Source organism: Kwoniella mangroviensis (assembly GCF_000507465.2).
Source record: "Kwoniella mangroviensis CBS 8507 chromosome 1 map unlocalized Ctg01, whole genome shotgun sequence".
Classification (NCBI taxonomy): Eukaryota; Fungi; Basidiomycota; class Tremellomycetes; order Tremellales; family Cryptococcaceae; genus Kwoniella; species Kwoniella mangrovensis.
In genome coordinates this window covers 12,131,743-12,146,478 of record NW_027062533.1, presented here as the reverse complement: position 1 = coordinate 12,146,478, position 14,736 = coordinate 12,131,743, and the positions used below count along the sequence as shown (strand labels likewise).

Sequence of the window (14,736 nt, the reverse complement as noted above, 5' to 3'; positions counted from 1 at the left end):
TTCAGAGCAAATCGACAGCTTAACAGCTGCCATCCATCGTCGGTCAGTTAACACTCATCCATTAGGCATCCCAAATGCATCACATTCTGCATTTTCTACATATGATCACCGTCCCCTATCTCCTATAAACCTATCCCTATACTAATTCCCGCCAGCTGATCCAGGAGGCTGTTGCGCCTGAGGCCCCCCAGCGTGATTTGACGGAGCTTGAGGAGCAGAAGGATGAGGTTGATTGACCTGCATAGGCGAGTGAGGATGAAATTGCTGTGGAGGAGGTTGTTGGCCGAAAGGTGGAAGGTTATGTTGGACTACTATTGTAGTCTAAACATCAGCAAATCAACACAAACATCAAGGAGAAAGATCTTGAATCCATCCATACTCACGCTGAGGTGTTTGATGAGGTGTAGATACGCCAGGATGGGGATAATAACCTTGTGGACCTGGTCCTCCTGGTCCCGGTCCTGGACCTGGCCCATGCCGTTGAGGTGTATGAGGGTTGAATTGCATATGTTGAGGAGGTATGAATTGTGGGTTTTCTACGAAGTCCATTCGCATAAGTGTCCAACATCCTGAATCTGCTAATGAGAATACAGAGAGACCACTCACGAGGCATTCCAGATTGGTAGTACATTGGCATACCATTTGGTTGAGGACCATTAGGTCCACCGGGACCAGGTATCATCTGATGATGAGGTTGTTGTGGTTGTTGTTGTCCAGGTAGAGGAGCAAATTGCGGACCACCAGGTGAGAACATCGGACTGTTCATCTGCCCTGCGAATTGTGGTGGTAAACCGGGCTTCAACAACAAATTTCCGATATCAGCTACATTGCTCTCTCTCTTAGACATACTTAATAGATGGCACTCACCTGATTGAACCTATATCCATATCCAGGATACGGTTGCATTCCCCCCACAATCGGCGGAGCAGGATGAGGCGATGGTGAACCAGTTCCTCCACCATTCTCATCTTCAAACACTGATGAACCTGGACCGCCGACCCCTCCAGCAAGGTGGATGGGGATAGGCCCACCACCCATGGGTCCACCGACGAAAGATGGGATATGGGATTTCCTACCTGGGTAAGGCCATTGTAATCCCACAGAAGAAGCAGAAGGTACAGAGCCATTCCCATGTTTCCAAGGGTTGAAGTCGTTCCTCACGTCAACATTCACCTTTTCAGGTAGTTTGTCCTTGAAGAACGGATTTTTCAATGATGCTGATGCAGGTGCAGGTGATGCTGCGGATGAAGTGGCCTATGAGAATGATGACCAGGGAATATCAGTGAATGTAATTTAGCAGAACGTTGAGCTTCAACTTACAGCAGGCAGTTGACGGGGAGCAGCAGCGGGACTTCCAGATGGTTGACCAGGCTTGAAGACAGCTGCACTAGGTTTGAATACGAAAGTGTTCGCTTTAGGGTTGAGTTTGGCTTGAGAACCAGATGCGAGACTGGCCATCGAAGGTGTAGGAGAAGTAGCTTGTACAGGTATATTTTGTCCGGCAGTTTCAGCGATAGGTACAGTTGGAGCAGCGGCAGGTGGACCATTGGCAATGGTCGAGGGAACGATAGACTTGCGTTTAGCAGGATTGAAGGGTGGGATTTCAGGTATTTTCATGAATGGCTTTTTAGGTGGTAGAGTCTTGGGCTGGTCGGTCTTGGCTATTTCCATAGGAGCAGAAGTCTTGACAGGTGATTTGACATTGGTATCAGCTTGTGACTTTCGATCTTCCCTCGCTTTCTCCAATTGTGTAGCCGCTTTGGCCTCGATGTCTTTCTGCTTAGTCTCGTCTTTGGCTAGGATAGGTAAGATGTCCTTGGGCATGGGTATTGGGACCTAGATAGCCACCATTAGCCCTGCGGGATCTTATCAAAGCAAAACAGCTTACCTTGAAACTCGCATGGAATTTCTTCAGTTCTGCAAGTTGTCTCTCCCTTTCAGACTTGATATGAGACTGTTTCTTCGCCTCGGCCCTCTCACGTTCTGTGCCGACGAATTGACGCCATTGATCTACCACACCGCCGAGTTGTCCATCCTATCAGAGACCGGAAGATCAGCTACGGACCTGCTATGGATGATAGCATCATGTCACTCACTGCTTTTTGATCTGTGGGAGCGGTGACAGTGGGAATAGCAGGGGCTTCAGCAGGTTTGACAGGACCTGACGCAGCGGCAGCAGCACCAGAGATGGTAGCAGAGGGGTCTTCACTTGTACTTCGAGGTGGACCGGGTGGAGGGGCGACAGTTGAGGAGGGAGCGGGAGCGGGGGAGATAGCTTTAGGAGCTGAAGGAGCAGGGGAAGGAGCGGCACTTGCACTGGGCTTTGAGGCTGTCGGCGCAGGAGGAGCAGACACACGAGGAGCAGCACCACCTTGACCGAGGGCTCGACGAGCACCTGGAGGAACATATGCACCGGGGGCACGAACCACTCCAGAGTATCTGACAAGATTGTCAGCTATAAGGCTGAAGCCAGTATAGGCGGGATAGCTCACTTTTCCTCCTCGTCCTTTGTGGAATCCTCTCCTACCTGACCTCGCTCTTCTTGGATATGAGTGTTCTTCGATGTGGTCTACACAAGCACGTCAGCTTGTACTAAGCGGGTATGATAGTTGAAGGGACTTACGCCCATAATCTCATTAGCCAATTTCTCCGCTTCCTTTTCCCTCTTCTTATAATCCACCCCATTCTTGTTCAACTTGGTGGTATACAGCTCCTCTTGATAATCCGTCTTGGCACCGAACAATCTCTCGTTAGTCTCGAACTGGTCCCATGGGATGTTGGTAACTAAAGTACCGAAAGTATCTTGATCTTTCCCACTACCATTCCCACTACCGTTGGCATGAGATCCGTTGGGTGGAGGTGAAGAAGCGTCAGGTACCCATGGTTTCAATTCTCTTTCAATTGGTCCAGAAGATTTGGAGATGTCCGTATCGGTTTGAAAACCTGCCAAACCGACCATCATCAATGACTCGTCGACGTAGGATCAGATACGGACAGGAAAAGACATCTGAAGACATACCTTTAGCAGATTTACTCTTATCGTCCTGATGAATGATTTTCTTCATATCGTTCATACTATAGAGACAAAAACACTCCATTCATTAGTTCACGTTTCTCATCTGGTCTTGTCTTTCGGCCCGTTACAAAGGAAGGTTCTTTCTCCTCCACCCCCTTAATCATCCGTCTATGCCTTTTCCTCCGTGTGAAAGTCGGTAGAAGCTACAGCCACTCACTGGTCGTTGATAGATTGTCTAGGAGCTGGAGGAGGGGTATTTGACATGGCTGGAGAAGCTCCTCTAGAGATTGAACCTGAACCAGGAGGTGGACCACCTCTCCATACACCTCGGCTATAAACATCATTACACACTCAGTTTCAGTTTCAATTTCACCTCGAATTGTATGATGTATGATGCTGAGCTTACCCTCTGGAGTTGTCAATACCACCACCACCTCTCCCACCTCTCATTCCTCTATTACCGCCTCTCCCAGTGCTCATTCCAATTCGTCAATAGTTCGTGATCGTGATGAAAGGGAAGTAAGTGCCAATTCGTCCGTCTCCGTTTCGCTAATCAAAGGAAAACGGATCAGAGCAGAATGTCCTCGAGACTGACCCATGTATAGGTATGTCAGCTGCCCCCGCCATACAGCAACATGGCAAAATATTCAAAAGGGGACGAACTGTTGATATGGTACACGTGCAGAATAGCAATGAGGTGCAGTTTCTCGCGACAAGGACGTCTCATTGGATCATTGATGGGCTTTGAACTGAACTGGACTCACGCGTGTATAAATAGCTCTTCTTGAAGAGGTTTCTGACAAGCACTTTTCCTAACTTGCCCTTGTATCCCAGCTTCAGCTTATGATCGCTGGGCTGGTATCTTTGAATGTGCGAATTACACTTTGTATATGGATTGAGATGATATATACTCAAAGGGAGTACTCATACATCATCCATCGTACTCGTGGTGCTCATCGTTACGATACCACGCCTTGCTACTCGTCTTATTCTTATTGCCCCGCATATGTAAATACATTGACACCTTCAGGGTAAGTGCCACATCTCGGAGATACATTCGGGATGTCTTACTTTTAACCACGTGCTCGACAGATCTGACATCATCACCTGTTCACTCGTTACAAGCTGATATCTAAGGTCCAAAGATAAGATTACGAGTGCGACCACAAGTAATCAACTGAACCACGAGTTTACTATTGGGAAGAGAAAAGGAACAGGATGACAACAGAGATACCAAGAACCAGTTTGGACAACTATACTATACGATTAGCCAACGATGATCAAAAAGTACAACATGCCAAGGCGGGCTACGATCACTGGAAGAAGGATAGTACTTTTCAGGTATGTAAAAGCACACCATCAGAGCGATCGTAGCTGATGAGATGAGTGAACGTCGTAGCAATACTGGGATATATACACGAGAGAGAGGAACGAATCGCCTTGGGGGGTAAAAGGTAAACTCCTGACATGGTGCGGAAACTTGTCCATCCATGTTCGAAATTTCAGATGTCCATCACACTAATACGATACATTACGTTAATAGGGTTCTGGTCCGAAAAGATGACCCAGAAGGAGAGATCTATGCAGGATGTGAAACGTTAGTATAGGTTCCTTTCACAAGGATCAAGGCTGATTGAGCCTCGGATATATATTCGTACAGTTATTCACGAAAGGGATTCATAAAGCCTAAAGCATCCGAAATCGTAGAAGATACTCATCTATACGGTATCGCATCGGTGGTCACACCAAGACAACATCTCCGTAAGTATTCCCAAAACAAGTCCCTCTTGCATATTCCCTTCATCCCGAAGTCCAAGATGCTATTGCTCACCACATCAATCGACTAATCAGGTAATGGCTACGCTACTCGACTTTTGTCTTTACTTCATTATGAACTATCCTCCCTTCCATCCCCTTACTCTTCCACTCCTTCAGACACAAAACTACCTAAAGCCGTCGGCTCAATCCTATGGTCCGACGTAGGTTCAACATTCTATTCCCGATGTAGCTCGTCAAGCGAAAGGAAAGGATGGGCAGTTCGTGATTCGCAGAACACCCAATTGATCTGGAAGATCTTACCTCCAACTCAAACGGAATTACCAAAAGGGTGGGAATGGATCTACCTCCCCGATTTACCAGGTATCAAAAGCAAATTGTCCAAATCGGTCAAACAGAATTTGGAAAAGATGGATACGTCAAGTAGATCGTTATTCATACATGATCCAATTTCGGAAGGGACATTGGAGTTCGTACCTACCAAAGGAACTTGGCAAAGATCATTGATAAGCGATCCGGAACCAATAGGAATCAAATTCAGTCCTGTAAATGTCCCAGAAGGGAAGAGGGAAGACACGATCGTTATATTCTCACCCAAGACTATCAACATAGGTGATCGATTTTTGATTACCTACATCCACAACTTACGTAGTGAACAGATACCAACACTCCTGAATGCTTTGGATATAATAGCTAGTCAAGCAGGTCAGACAGAAGGTTGGATCTGGGATTTACCAAGTACTGATTCGTCCGAACAGCTAATAGAAGCATGGAAGAGTGTGGGTAAAGAGAGAGAAGTAACATCTGGGAGGAGGAACGAGATTGATGGGCATTTATTGGGAGTGGCATGGTACGGTGATGTAAATGACGAAGCGGAATTGGTAGAAGGTCAAATGTGGACTTGGTGTTAACCATATCGTGTCGCTACATTTGAAAATATGAGTTGTACATACCCAAACATCAATCGAAAGATCATATACATTCTGTGATGTAGCTTTCAGATTTGGATTATACAACAGTAATTTGATTATGATAAGGGGGCAATAAGCTGAAAAAGAGAATTATCAATCCTTTGTACATTCCAAGAGAACCAGTCTCTATCACATCAAAAACCCTGTGTCACATCTATATAGAAGTATTCTGCAACCACCTTTCGAGATCCTACATCCCAACCGAATCATATCAGCCACTTGGTCTCATATCGATCATGAGAAAACCAAAACTCACAGCCATTGGTAATCCACTTTTAGGTGGTCTACAACCATTTTCCATACCAGGTGTTAAATCGACTTTACCTCTCAGCCTTTTCAATCCAGATTCTTTCGCATATCTCGAATCTGTACCTGTACCGATTATGTTCGACTTGATAGGCATCGGGATATTGTGCAAATGGTTTTTAGGTCTAAGTGTATTGTTCTGGACCTGGGCATGTTTGGTCGAAGGCAACGATCTTGGAATGTAGCAACTCGAGTCGTGATTTATATGATTCCTTCTTGGGATTATACTCATTCCCGCATTTTGGCCACCATCGGCTGAGGGCTCCCTATTTATCGTTATAGGTTCAGGAGAAGGTTTAGCACCGAACGTAAAAGGATGTTTTCTGACCGGTGTTCTCGGACTATCTTCATTCACCTCAGCTGAACTCGAAGTTGTCTTCCTGAAAGGCGAAGGAACGAAAGCCCCATAAGAAGTGGAGAAAGCCAATTGGTCGATGAAAGGTGATGGTGCGGAGAGGATATATGCAGTAGTAGGTGAATAAGGAGTAGAAGGTTCTTCAACTCCTCTGGTAGGTGTAGATAAGATTGGTTTAGTAGGAGTGACTAAACCAGGTGTGGAAGGTGCGGAGAAAGCTAAGGGAGGCAAAGTAGGTGGAGAATTTGGGATCTCCAAAGATGGATTATGTAAGGATGGTCTACGATTGTGCTGAGCTGTAGGTCGTGGCGGAGAAGGTAATGATTGATGTTTCATTTTTGTTGGAGTTTCCACGGTGGGAAGTACGGAGTTACCTACCATTCTAGGTGAAGATTTGAAACTTTCAAATGGAGGTAGATTATCCCCCCGTGGTGAGTCAGGTGTAGGTGCACCATTGACACAAACCGAGTTAGCCGAGAGTAGGACGCCTTCATCTTCTGCATTCTGGGCGGAGGTAATGTCAACTTTTAGTGGAGAGGAATTGACAGGAGCTAGCCATTGTCCACTCGCGAATGAGATTGGTCTAGCCATACCATCTTCATCTCTTAATGTCGAATAAACACTTGAATATGCCGAATGAGGTACAGAGGGTTTCCGTTCTCTCGCTTCCCATTCGCTGGCCGATATAGGAGTAGGCGAATCTAGCACAGTGGAAGAGTTGGGATAATGCCCTAGAGTTTCGAATGACTTGTTGGATAAGGGAGTACCGAACGATTGAGGAGCTGAATGAGGTGGGGTGACGATGATCGTACCTTCTTCTTCGGTGTACAATGGTGAGGTACTTCTATCAGTCTGCGACATTGCATGAGCAGATGTAGACATCGGTGTTCTCTTAGGAGGGACTGGACCTCCTTTGATCTTGATAACATTCTTCGGAGGGGTATTGCCAGGAACCAAGGATGAAGTGGAAGGTGATAATCCAGAAGATAATGCTGCAACTTTCGCTCTCCATTCTCTTTCGGCTCTGCGAGCAGATTTAATCGATACTCTCGACGAACGGATTGACGATGCTGATGAGTTCCTTCTATAGGGTGTTGGACGTAGGTAAGCGGGAGTAGCGGATAATCTAGGTATATGTGAATTGTCGTAAGTTTGGTGATGGATTGACCCCCTCTTGATATGTTGCGATCTTTTGGGAAAAGTAGACGATATCTGATCTTGTGTAGAAGGTGAAGGCGATCTGATCCCGGCGTCAATTTCAGCTCTTTGAACTAGAGCTTCGAATTCTCTCATTGAAGCTTTCAGATCGACTTGACCTAGTGTTTTAAGCGCTATGATATTCCCCACAGGAGGAAGTCCGGGTTCAGTTTCGGATCCAGAGGGTCTACGAGATTCGCCCCTCCTCTTAGCTGATAGGGAACGGATCAGACCTTTGGGTTTGGTCGTGACAGGGACGACAGGTGCGGAGTGTGGGGCATGGTAGAATGCTGGAGAAGCTAATTGAGGAGTAGGAGAAGTGATGCGATGTGGAGGTGGAGAGTGGTGGAAAGGGTCGGGACCAGGCGATGGGAATGCGGAGAAAGACTGGTTGGGGTAGGTAGGAGGATGAGCTGATGTGAGGGCAGGTTCTAAATCAACTACGGTTGATGATTTGGAATTTTGTTGACCCATTGTTATTTCCTCTGATGTACTGGTACAGCTAGAGAATGTAGATGTCGAAGTGAAGTATCTCGGTGAGAGGGGACTGAAGTGATATAATCGAGATGGGGAGAAAGATTGTTTACGAAATGGTTTCTTCTTGAATATATTGTGATCCGATTTAGTAGGTGTGGATGCTGAGTCGGTAGTAGATGATGAGAATATGTTTTTGGAGAATGAAGAATGTAACGATTTTATCATCATCGATAAATATATCTCGAATAGGTGTTGATGTCTCTACAAGATTAATCTCGGAGTCGGCTGGGTTGAATGTTCGAAAGGTATTTTGATTCTGTCTCAGACTGGAGCAAATGTTGGAGTCAGATCCGCCGGTCTCGGATGTGTGTGGGGTTGGAAGTACTTACCAATGTGGTATAGATGATCTAATCAGTCTGGATACTGTGTGTTCTTATGCATATATGTCTGAGTGCGATGTAAGTGAAAGAAGGGAGTGAGTGATCGAGAAGGAAATAGATATTTACGTCTTTTTTTGTCGATGATGTATGATATGTGTTGTGTGTGTTATATGTACGTGTGTGGTTTGTGTGTGTTCTCCTCTTCTATTTTGACCATCAGATCAAGGGATCGAGGTGAGTGGGGGAAACAAGGTCTAGATCTGAGAAGGATGGTGAGTAAAGATATTCCTTTTCACCACGGTATGGATTACTTTGTGCTATGTTATCTGGTTAGTGTGTGAATAAAGGTGAACCTGTTCAAAGACATTGACTTGCTGATAAAGTCGTGCTCGTGTTCGTGTTCACTTTGCATCAATGGTTGAAAGGAAGTATCAGATCTAGATCAGTCATCCTCACCGATGTATAGGTTATTGACCATCTATCATGTCACCGTCATCATCCGAAGAGAAAACAGGTGTTTCATACTCCTCAGCATCCCCTCAAATCCAAAACAGTCACCGTAAATATATTGATCCGATCAACCAACGATGTTCTAGTGCACATCCGCATGTTTGTCGTCGTGTGAGCAGGAAGTAAACAAGTTGATTGAAGGACGTGCTTAGTCTGAAACGTGTTGTGTACGTTGGTGTTTATGCTTAGTGCGATATGAGTGAAACAAGGAAATGGAAGATGATTCTCGGTCATGGCGGTCGATCGACTCGGTTGTTTGATCTCATGTTCGGATCTACTATGGAGTATGATCAAGTTCCCTTTCATAAGGTCATCACAATGTAGATGAAGAAGGGTGATTGATGAGTGAAGGCATTCATGATCGGGTTGACTTTGAGCGGTTTGATGCCGTTACAGATGTCACGTTGTTAAGGTTCAGAAATTTTGTGTTCTGCGTTGTTGGTGCAGTGGTAGCATGCCTCATTTGGGTCTCTTGAAGTGAAAGCTTATGAATTTCCGGCATTGAGGTGGTCCTCAGTTCGATCCTGGGACGACGCCTACTTTTTGAGCGTGGCAGACGTTTTTTTTGTGTTCTCTTTTGTTGTTCTCTGAAGTCATCATCATCCACTTTATGGGATCTTTCGTTATTTTGGTTCCGCCTCACACACCTACATACAACGTAACCTTTTTTAACCGATCCTGGCTTGTCGTTACCACTATGACATCGTTGCCTGTGTAGGTTGTGCATACTTCGTGCATTCCATATAGTCCTGATTGCACAGGTCATAGGTTTGAACCAAATTTTCAGGTATATCGACACATAGCCAATAATTTTGTGAAGCTATCTTAGAAAGGCAGACCTGCGAAAAGTTTGTGTCTTACAATCAAACAACGGACGACACTAAACGATCAACGACGACGATGTCTTTACCACCTATCAACCCCGACAGGACCGCCTCTGGGATTATAGTTGATCCGAGGACATTGGAGAGGGTGATTCCTCAATCTAGGCGGAAAGATGGGACGTGAGTCTTGAATCCATATCTTAACAATCTTTGTGTCCGTATCCGTATCTGTGTTTGTCAAGATTTGACTGATGACTCTCATCTCATGTACTTTACGTAGAGTTCGTAAAGAGCAGAAAGTTCGACCTGGTTTCACTCCTCAAGAGGATGTCGGACGATTCCGATCCACCCGTCAGGCAGCTGAAGATGCCCGAGCGGCCTCCCGACCTACCATCCCTGGATCCGACCGTTTAGGATCCCAGGCGAACAAAGGTGGAAAGGAGGAGAATGTATTTGCTAGTGAAACTAGAGAAAAGACCAAAGCTCAATTGAAGAATGAAAAGAGGAGGGAAAAAAGGAGAGAGAAAGTATCTGTTAATTGGGATGAAGATGATGATGAGGATGAAGACGTTGGTAAATTAGATGAAGAATTTAAAAAGGTTGATATTGCCAGACAACAAGGGGCGGAACAGAGTTTCCCACCTTTAGAAGGAGGTGGTGGAGTACCTGAAGAAAGTATTTTAGATAATATCAAATCCAACGAGGATGAAGAGAAAAGTGATGGGAAAACAGCTGCTATCGAACCTTCTCCACCTGCTCCATCGGGATCTCAACCTGAAACTGCCTCGGAACAGAAAACTACCACGGATAAACCTTCTTTGTTGAATGATAGGAAGAACGAAGTCCAACAAGCTCAAAAACCACATCCTATTCAAGGAGGTAGGAAAGGACCTATTGGATTGGCCAATCCACCTCCTTTAGAAGAAAAAAGTCAGGCATCACCATCACGGGCGGATCAGGATGATTGGAGAACTCAAACTCGTAAGAAATCGAATAATCACAATAGTAATAGAGGCGGTAAACAGAATCAAGGCAACAGACCAGCAAATACGAATAGACCGACTCAACCTTCTGAGCCGTCACCTCAACCTAGGGAACGAAAGGAATACAAGGTGCGAGAAGGAGGAGCGAACGATCTGTCGTCTTTGGCAAGTAGGGTGAAGAACCTTGTTGTGGCTAACACGGTGGGGAACGCCTCGAGGGATTATAAGGACAAGAAGGAGGAGAGAAAAGCTTCGGCTTAGGCTTCGGTGAAGGTATCTAGTGGTGTTAGGAGCGAGGATGATTGACGAAGGAATTAGTGGAGCTGAAGCTGGACGAAAGAGATGGTTGGGATTCAACTTTATCGGATGAAATCCAACAACGGAGACGAAACACAGTATTCAACATCATACACACCCGAGAACATCAAATAGTTATACCAATCTATCATTTCTCGGATGGATTAATGACGGGAAGGACTCAGACTGAAGAACTACAGAAATTGTCATTCGACTGCAAAATCAGACAAAAAATCATAATGTTATAATATAATCTATAAGATAGTCGAGAGAAATGCATATAAAGATCCCTATATCCACCATGCTATGTTCGTCATGTATAATTACAACTACCTATCTCACTTAATTATTCTATCTATCTCTTAATTGCAGATCGTTCAAACCTATTCATCGACCTTTGTACCGAATACTCTACCTAATAATACCCTTCTTAACTCGTCTATTCCAGCAGTCTTGGTGATTACCCAAGGAAGTTGTTTAGCTTTAGGGATCTTCTCACCCATTCGTCCGGTCTCTTCATCCTTCTTACCAATCCCGAACGATTTAAGATCTTCATCTTTCGATCTATCTGTATTATTTGATTCTCCCGTACCTCTCCTATCCGTAACGCACATCCCTCTAGTCAATTCACCTATTCTCTCAATTTTGAAATCCCTCTGTACCGCCTTCCATCCTTCTAACGGAGGAGAATTTCGTTTCTGCATTGCATGAGCTAATGCATACCATACTGCAACTGGGTCATGCATCTCCATCGAATCTTCTAATCCGAAAGAAGCTTGCAAACCCCTCACTCTAACCAACATCGCTGAGACGAATGCCTGAAGTGGAGTAGGCTCTTCGTCCGTTTCGACGAGCTCACCTTTCGAATTTGGGATTTTGACTACAGAGGGATGGATCAGGTCGGAGAATGGGATTGCATGAGGGGTAGTGATGTCCAATGGAGCGAGGATCAACTCGAATAAACCGGCTTTACATCCCTCGAGTATTTCAGAGGCAGCAAAGGGGTCGGCGAAACAGTTGAATTCGGCTGTAGCGGAGGTGTTACCTGGGTGGTCGAGAGCGCCTCCCATCCATACGATTCGAGAGACTTTGGAGAATGTTTGTGGGTCGGTACGCAAGGCATGGGCGAGATTGGTCACTGATAGCAGGGCACAGTCAGCCCAAGGTACCATTGTCGGGATGGTAAATTGCATAGACCAAGGACGGCACAGGTAGCATGTCGAGTACGTAGGACTTCACTTACATGGTCCCAACGCAACAATAACCACTGAATCGTCCTCCTCCTGTTTCAAGATATCAAGCATGACTTCGTAAGAGGGTTTCGTTGAGATCTCCAGATGTTCATGTGGAGTGGAAGGATCAAGTTTGGGAGGTGTGAAGTGAGGGTGGGTTTCGGAGATGTTGGATAGACCATCCGGGCCGTGCTGCAAGGTTGACAAGAAGTCAGATGTATAGCTCGGTATGTACGTTCAACGTGTCACCCTCCAAATTGCATGATAGCACGAGGTGAAACAGATGTATATGTAGTCATATAATGTGTGAGGTATGATACACAGACCAACGATACTCACGAAGTACGCCGCGACAGCCTTCTCCCCACCAATCGGTCCATCCTCACCCAACGCCAGCAATGTCTTCTGATTCGGTTCAGCCAATCTAACATATCGCGATTGGGCGTCGGGTATCTGTTCGATCTCTTTTGATAGACTGTGATAGATCTTCAAGAGGTTGCTGTGAGCTACGGGTGCATGAGTGTTACCGAATACGATTGAGATTAGGACTACCTGTAATTCAGGGGAGGATAGGGACAAGAGGATGGCCAGGACGTCGTCCACCCCCGGGTCTGTATCGAGAATAAGCTTTTGGGGCATGCTGGAGTGAGTAATTCAGTGGATGTGGATGAGTGGGACCTGAAGAGGATGTTGACCTATTCTGTGATTGTTTTTAATGATGCAGGAAATACAGAAATAGAAGCAGTCGATGGAATTGGGTATCTATCTACACGGCACTCATATCTGATTCAGATTCGGATTGCAATTCCAAGTCCGGTCCAAGCGGAGATGGCCGCTTGGTGCACGTTCGCTTTACCCCGCATATCACTCGTATCGTCTACAATCAACTTTTTAAGTCTTCTTCCAACCTATAATCTCTCTTCTTTTCTTCCCTTATCAACAATCATAAAGATATCATCTACAGCAGACCATGCCTTCCAGATCATCCGCGGATACCGGACCTCTTCTCAGCGGAGCACTAGATAACGCTCAGATACCACACCAATCATTATGCGTCATCAATGACAGTATAAGTTTTTCTGGGTTGAACATTTTCAAAGAAACCCTCGCAAGGGGTATACGGAGGTAAGCTTGTATTCGGTCCCTTATGGATTGAGATGAGGATGTTCAACGAGCTGATAGACAGTCTGGCTTACTGACAGAGGGGAAGAGACGACCCTGATCTCCATCCTTCACCCTCCCGAAATACTCCTACCATCTTCAACATCATCGAAAATCAATGTCATAGATTTATCAAATTCTATCAATGGCTATGGCGAGGAGTCAACATCGATTGAGAGTATAAAAGAAAAAATCCTGTCCACTTGTGAGTAAGCTTTCCGGACCGAGTCTGATTGCAGATAGCTTACATGGCATCTCTTTTACCAGATACATCCGGACAGATATTTATCGACGCTTTGGATATCTTATCTGAAGATTATTCAGCTTCGAAAGTATTATCACTTGTCAAAAGTATTCTCAGCGCAATCAAAAAAGCTAAAGGTGAGCTCCACTGTGTGACTCCCTTCGAGCAGCTAAAGTTGAGCTCACATTTCTATCGAGAATAGCACCCTCGCGTCTTGTCCTCCTCCTCCCACCTTCTTCAACAATTTACCACTCCCTCGTCACACCGTCATTCCATTCAACACTCACCCTGATCACTCCTCATTCACCACCTTTAGTCGAACACCTATCGAAATCTTACCTCTCACCTATATCTTCAATACCTTCACCGAACCTATGGATGATCCTTGAAAATACAACTAAAAGATCAACTCATCAGGATATGGCTCTTAAAGCTTCAAGTGAGAAGATCGAATTCGACCCGTGCTGGACACAATCTCTGGGCGGCCCAGCAGCAATCGTACAAGTGTTGGTGCGGAAGCCGACGGGAGGAATCAAAGGGATAAGTAGATCTTTAGAAGGTCTCAAGTTAGATGATGATAAGAAGCAATTCAGAGTGGTAGATCTGGATCAACTTGTAGATTTGAATCCTTTCTCCAAGCCTTTGACTGCTGGAGTAAGTGCAGGAGATAAGACTATAAACACTCATTCGGAATTGGATTTACCGTTTAATCTGAGTTTGACGGATGAACAGAGGAATAAGAGAGCTCAGGTACCGCTGCCTTATGCTCATGAGGGTGAGGGAGCGAGTGGGGATTTGATATGGGAGGATGAAGAAGAGACGGATGATGAGGAGATATAATCTCATTTGGTCGAATGAAGAGCATATGTAACATAGTTCTGTTCATGCATGATTGATTATATTGTTCATTGCCAATTGACATGAGTGATAAGACAAGTTCACAGAATGATTCTTCCGAGGTTCATGCAGGGTATATCAACTGATGCATCCGTCTATCTATCTTGTCT

The 14,736-nt window shown here is 45.3% G+C and overlaps 6 protein-coding genes across 6 annotated transcripts; 3 read left to right on the top strand and 3 right to left on the bottom strand.

Moving 5' to 3' along the window:
- Positions 1 to 141: 141 nt before the first annotated feature.
- Positions 142 to 3,496, bottom strand: I203_104605 (uncharacterized protein; the record flags this gene model as incomplete). The annotated part of the gene is made up of 12 exons (XM_019143806.2): positions 142 to 311; positions 384 to 536; positions 607 to 796; positions 868 to 1,254; positions 1,321 to 1,836; positions 1,889 to 2,035; positions 2,097 to 2,439; positions 2,493 to 2,569; positions 2,624 to 2,943; positions 3,020 to 3,075; positions 3,234 to 3,347; positions 3,423 to 3,496. The coding sequence occupies 12 exons, from the start codon at positions 3,494 to 3,496 to the stop codon at positions 142 to 144; spliced, it is 2,547 nt and encodes an 848-aa protein (XP_019006855.2).
- A 738-nt stretch (positions 3,497 to 4,234) lies between these two features.
- On the top strand, positions 4,235 to 5,703 carry I203_104604 (uncharacterized protein; the record flags this gene model as incomplete). The annotated part of the gene is made up of 5 exons (XM_019143808.1): positions 4,235 to 4,357; positions 4,416 to 4,486; positions 4,560 to 4,613; positions 4,677 to 4,777; positions 4,868 to 5,703. 5 exons carry the CDS (start codon positions 4,235 to 4,237, stop codon positions 5,701 to 5,703), a joined length of 1,185 nt encoding a protein of 394 aa, XP_019006857.1.
- Positions 5,704 to 5,917: 214 nt separating this feature from the next.
- Positions 5,918 to 8,095, bottom strand: I203_104603 (uncharacterized protein; the record flags this gene model as incomplete). The annotated part of the gene is made up of 2 exons (XM_019143809.1): positions 5,918 to 5,953; positions 6,020 to 8,095. 2 exons carry the CDS (start codon positions 8,093 to 8,095, stop codon positions 5,918 to 5,920), a joined length of 2,112 nt encoding a protein of 703 aa, XP_019006858.1.
- Positions 8,096 to 9,888: 1,793 nt separating this feature from the next.
- On the top strand, positions 9,889 to 11,056 carry I203_104602 (uncharacterized protein; the record flags this gene model as incomplete). Its single annotated transcript, XM_019143810.1, has 2 exons — positions 9,889 to 9,992; positions 10,093 to 11,056. The coding sequence occupies 2 exons, from the start codon at positions 9,889 to 9,891 to the stop codon at positions 11,054 to 11,056; spliced, it is 1,068 nt and encodes a 355-aa protein (XP_019006859.1).
- A 419-nt stretch (positions 11,057 to 11,475) lies between these two features.
- I203_104601 (uncharacterized protein) lies at positions 11,476 to 12,963 on the bottom strand (the record flags this gene model as incomplete). Its single annotated transcript, XM_019143811.1, has 3 exons — positions 11,476 to 12,230; positions 12,336 to 12,516; positions 12,664 to 12,963. The coding sequence occupies 3 exons, from the start codon at positions 12,961 to 12,963 to the stop codon at positions 11,476 to 11,478; spliced, it is 1,236 nt and encodes a 411-aa protein (XP_019006860.1).
- Positions 12,964 to 13,294: 331 nt separating this feature from the next.
- I203_104600 (uncharacterized protein) lies at positions 13,295 to 14,569 on the top strand (the record flags this gene model as incomplete). Its single annotated transcript, XM_019143812.2, has 4 exons — positions 13,295 to 13,449; positions 13,527 to 13,690; positions 13,753 to 13,866; positions 13,932 to 14,569. 4 exons carry the CDS (start codon positions 13,295 to 13,297, stop codon positions 14,567 to 14,569), a joined length of 1,071 nt encoding a protein of 356 aa, XP_019006861.2.
- Positions 14,570 to 14,736: the final 167 nt, after the last annotated feature.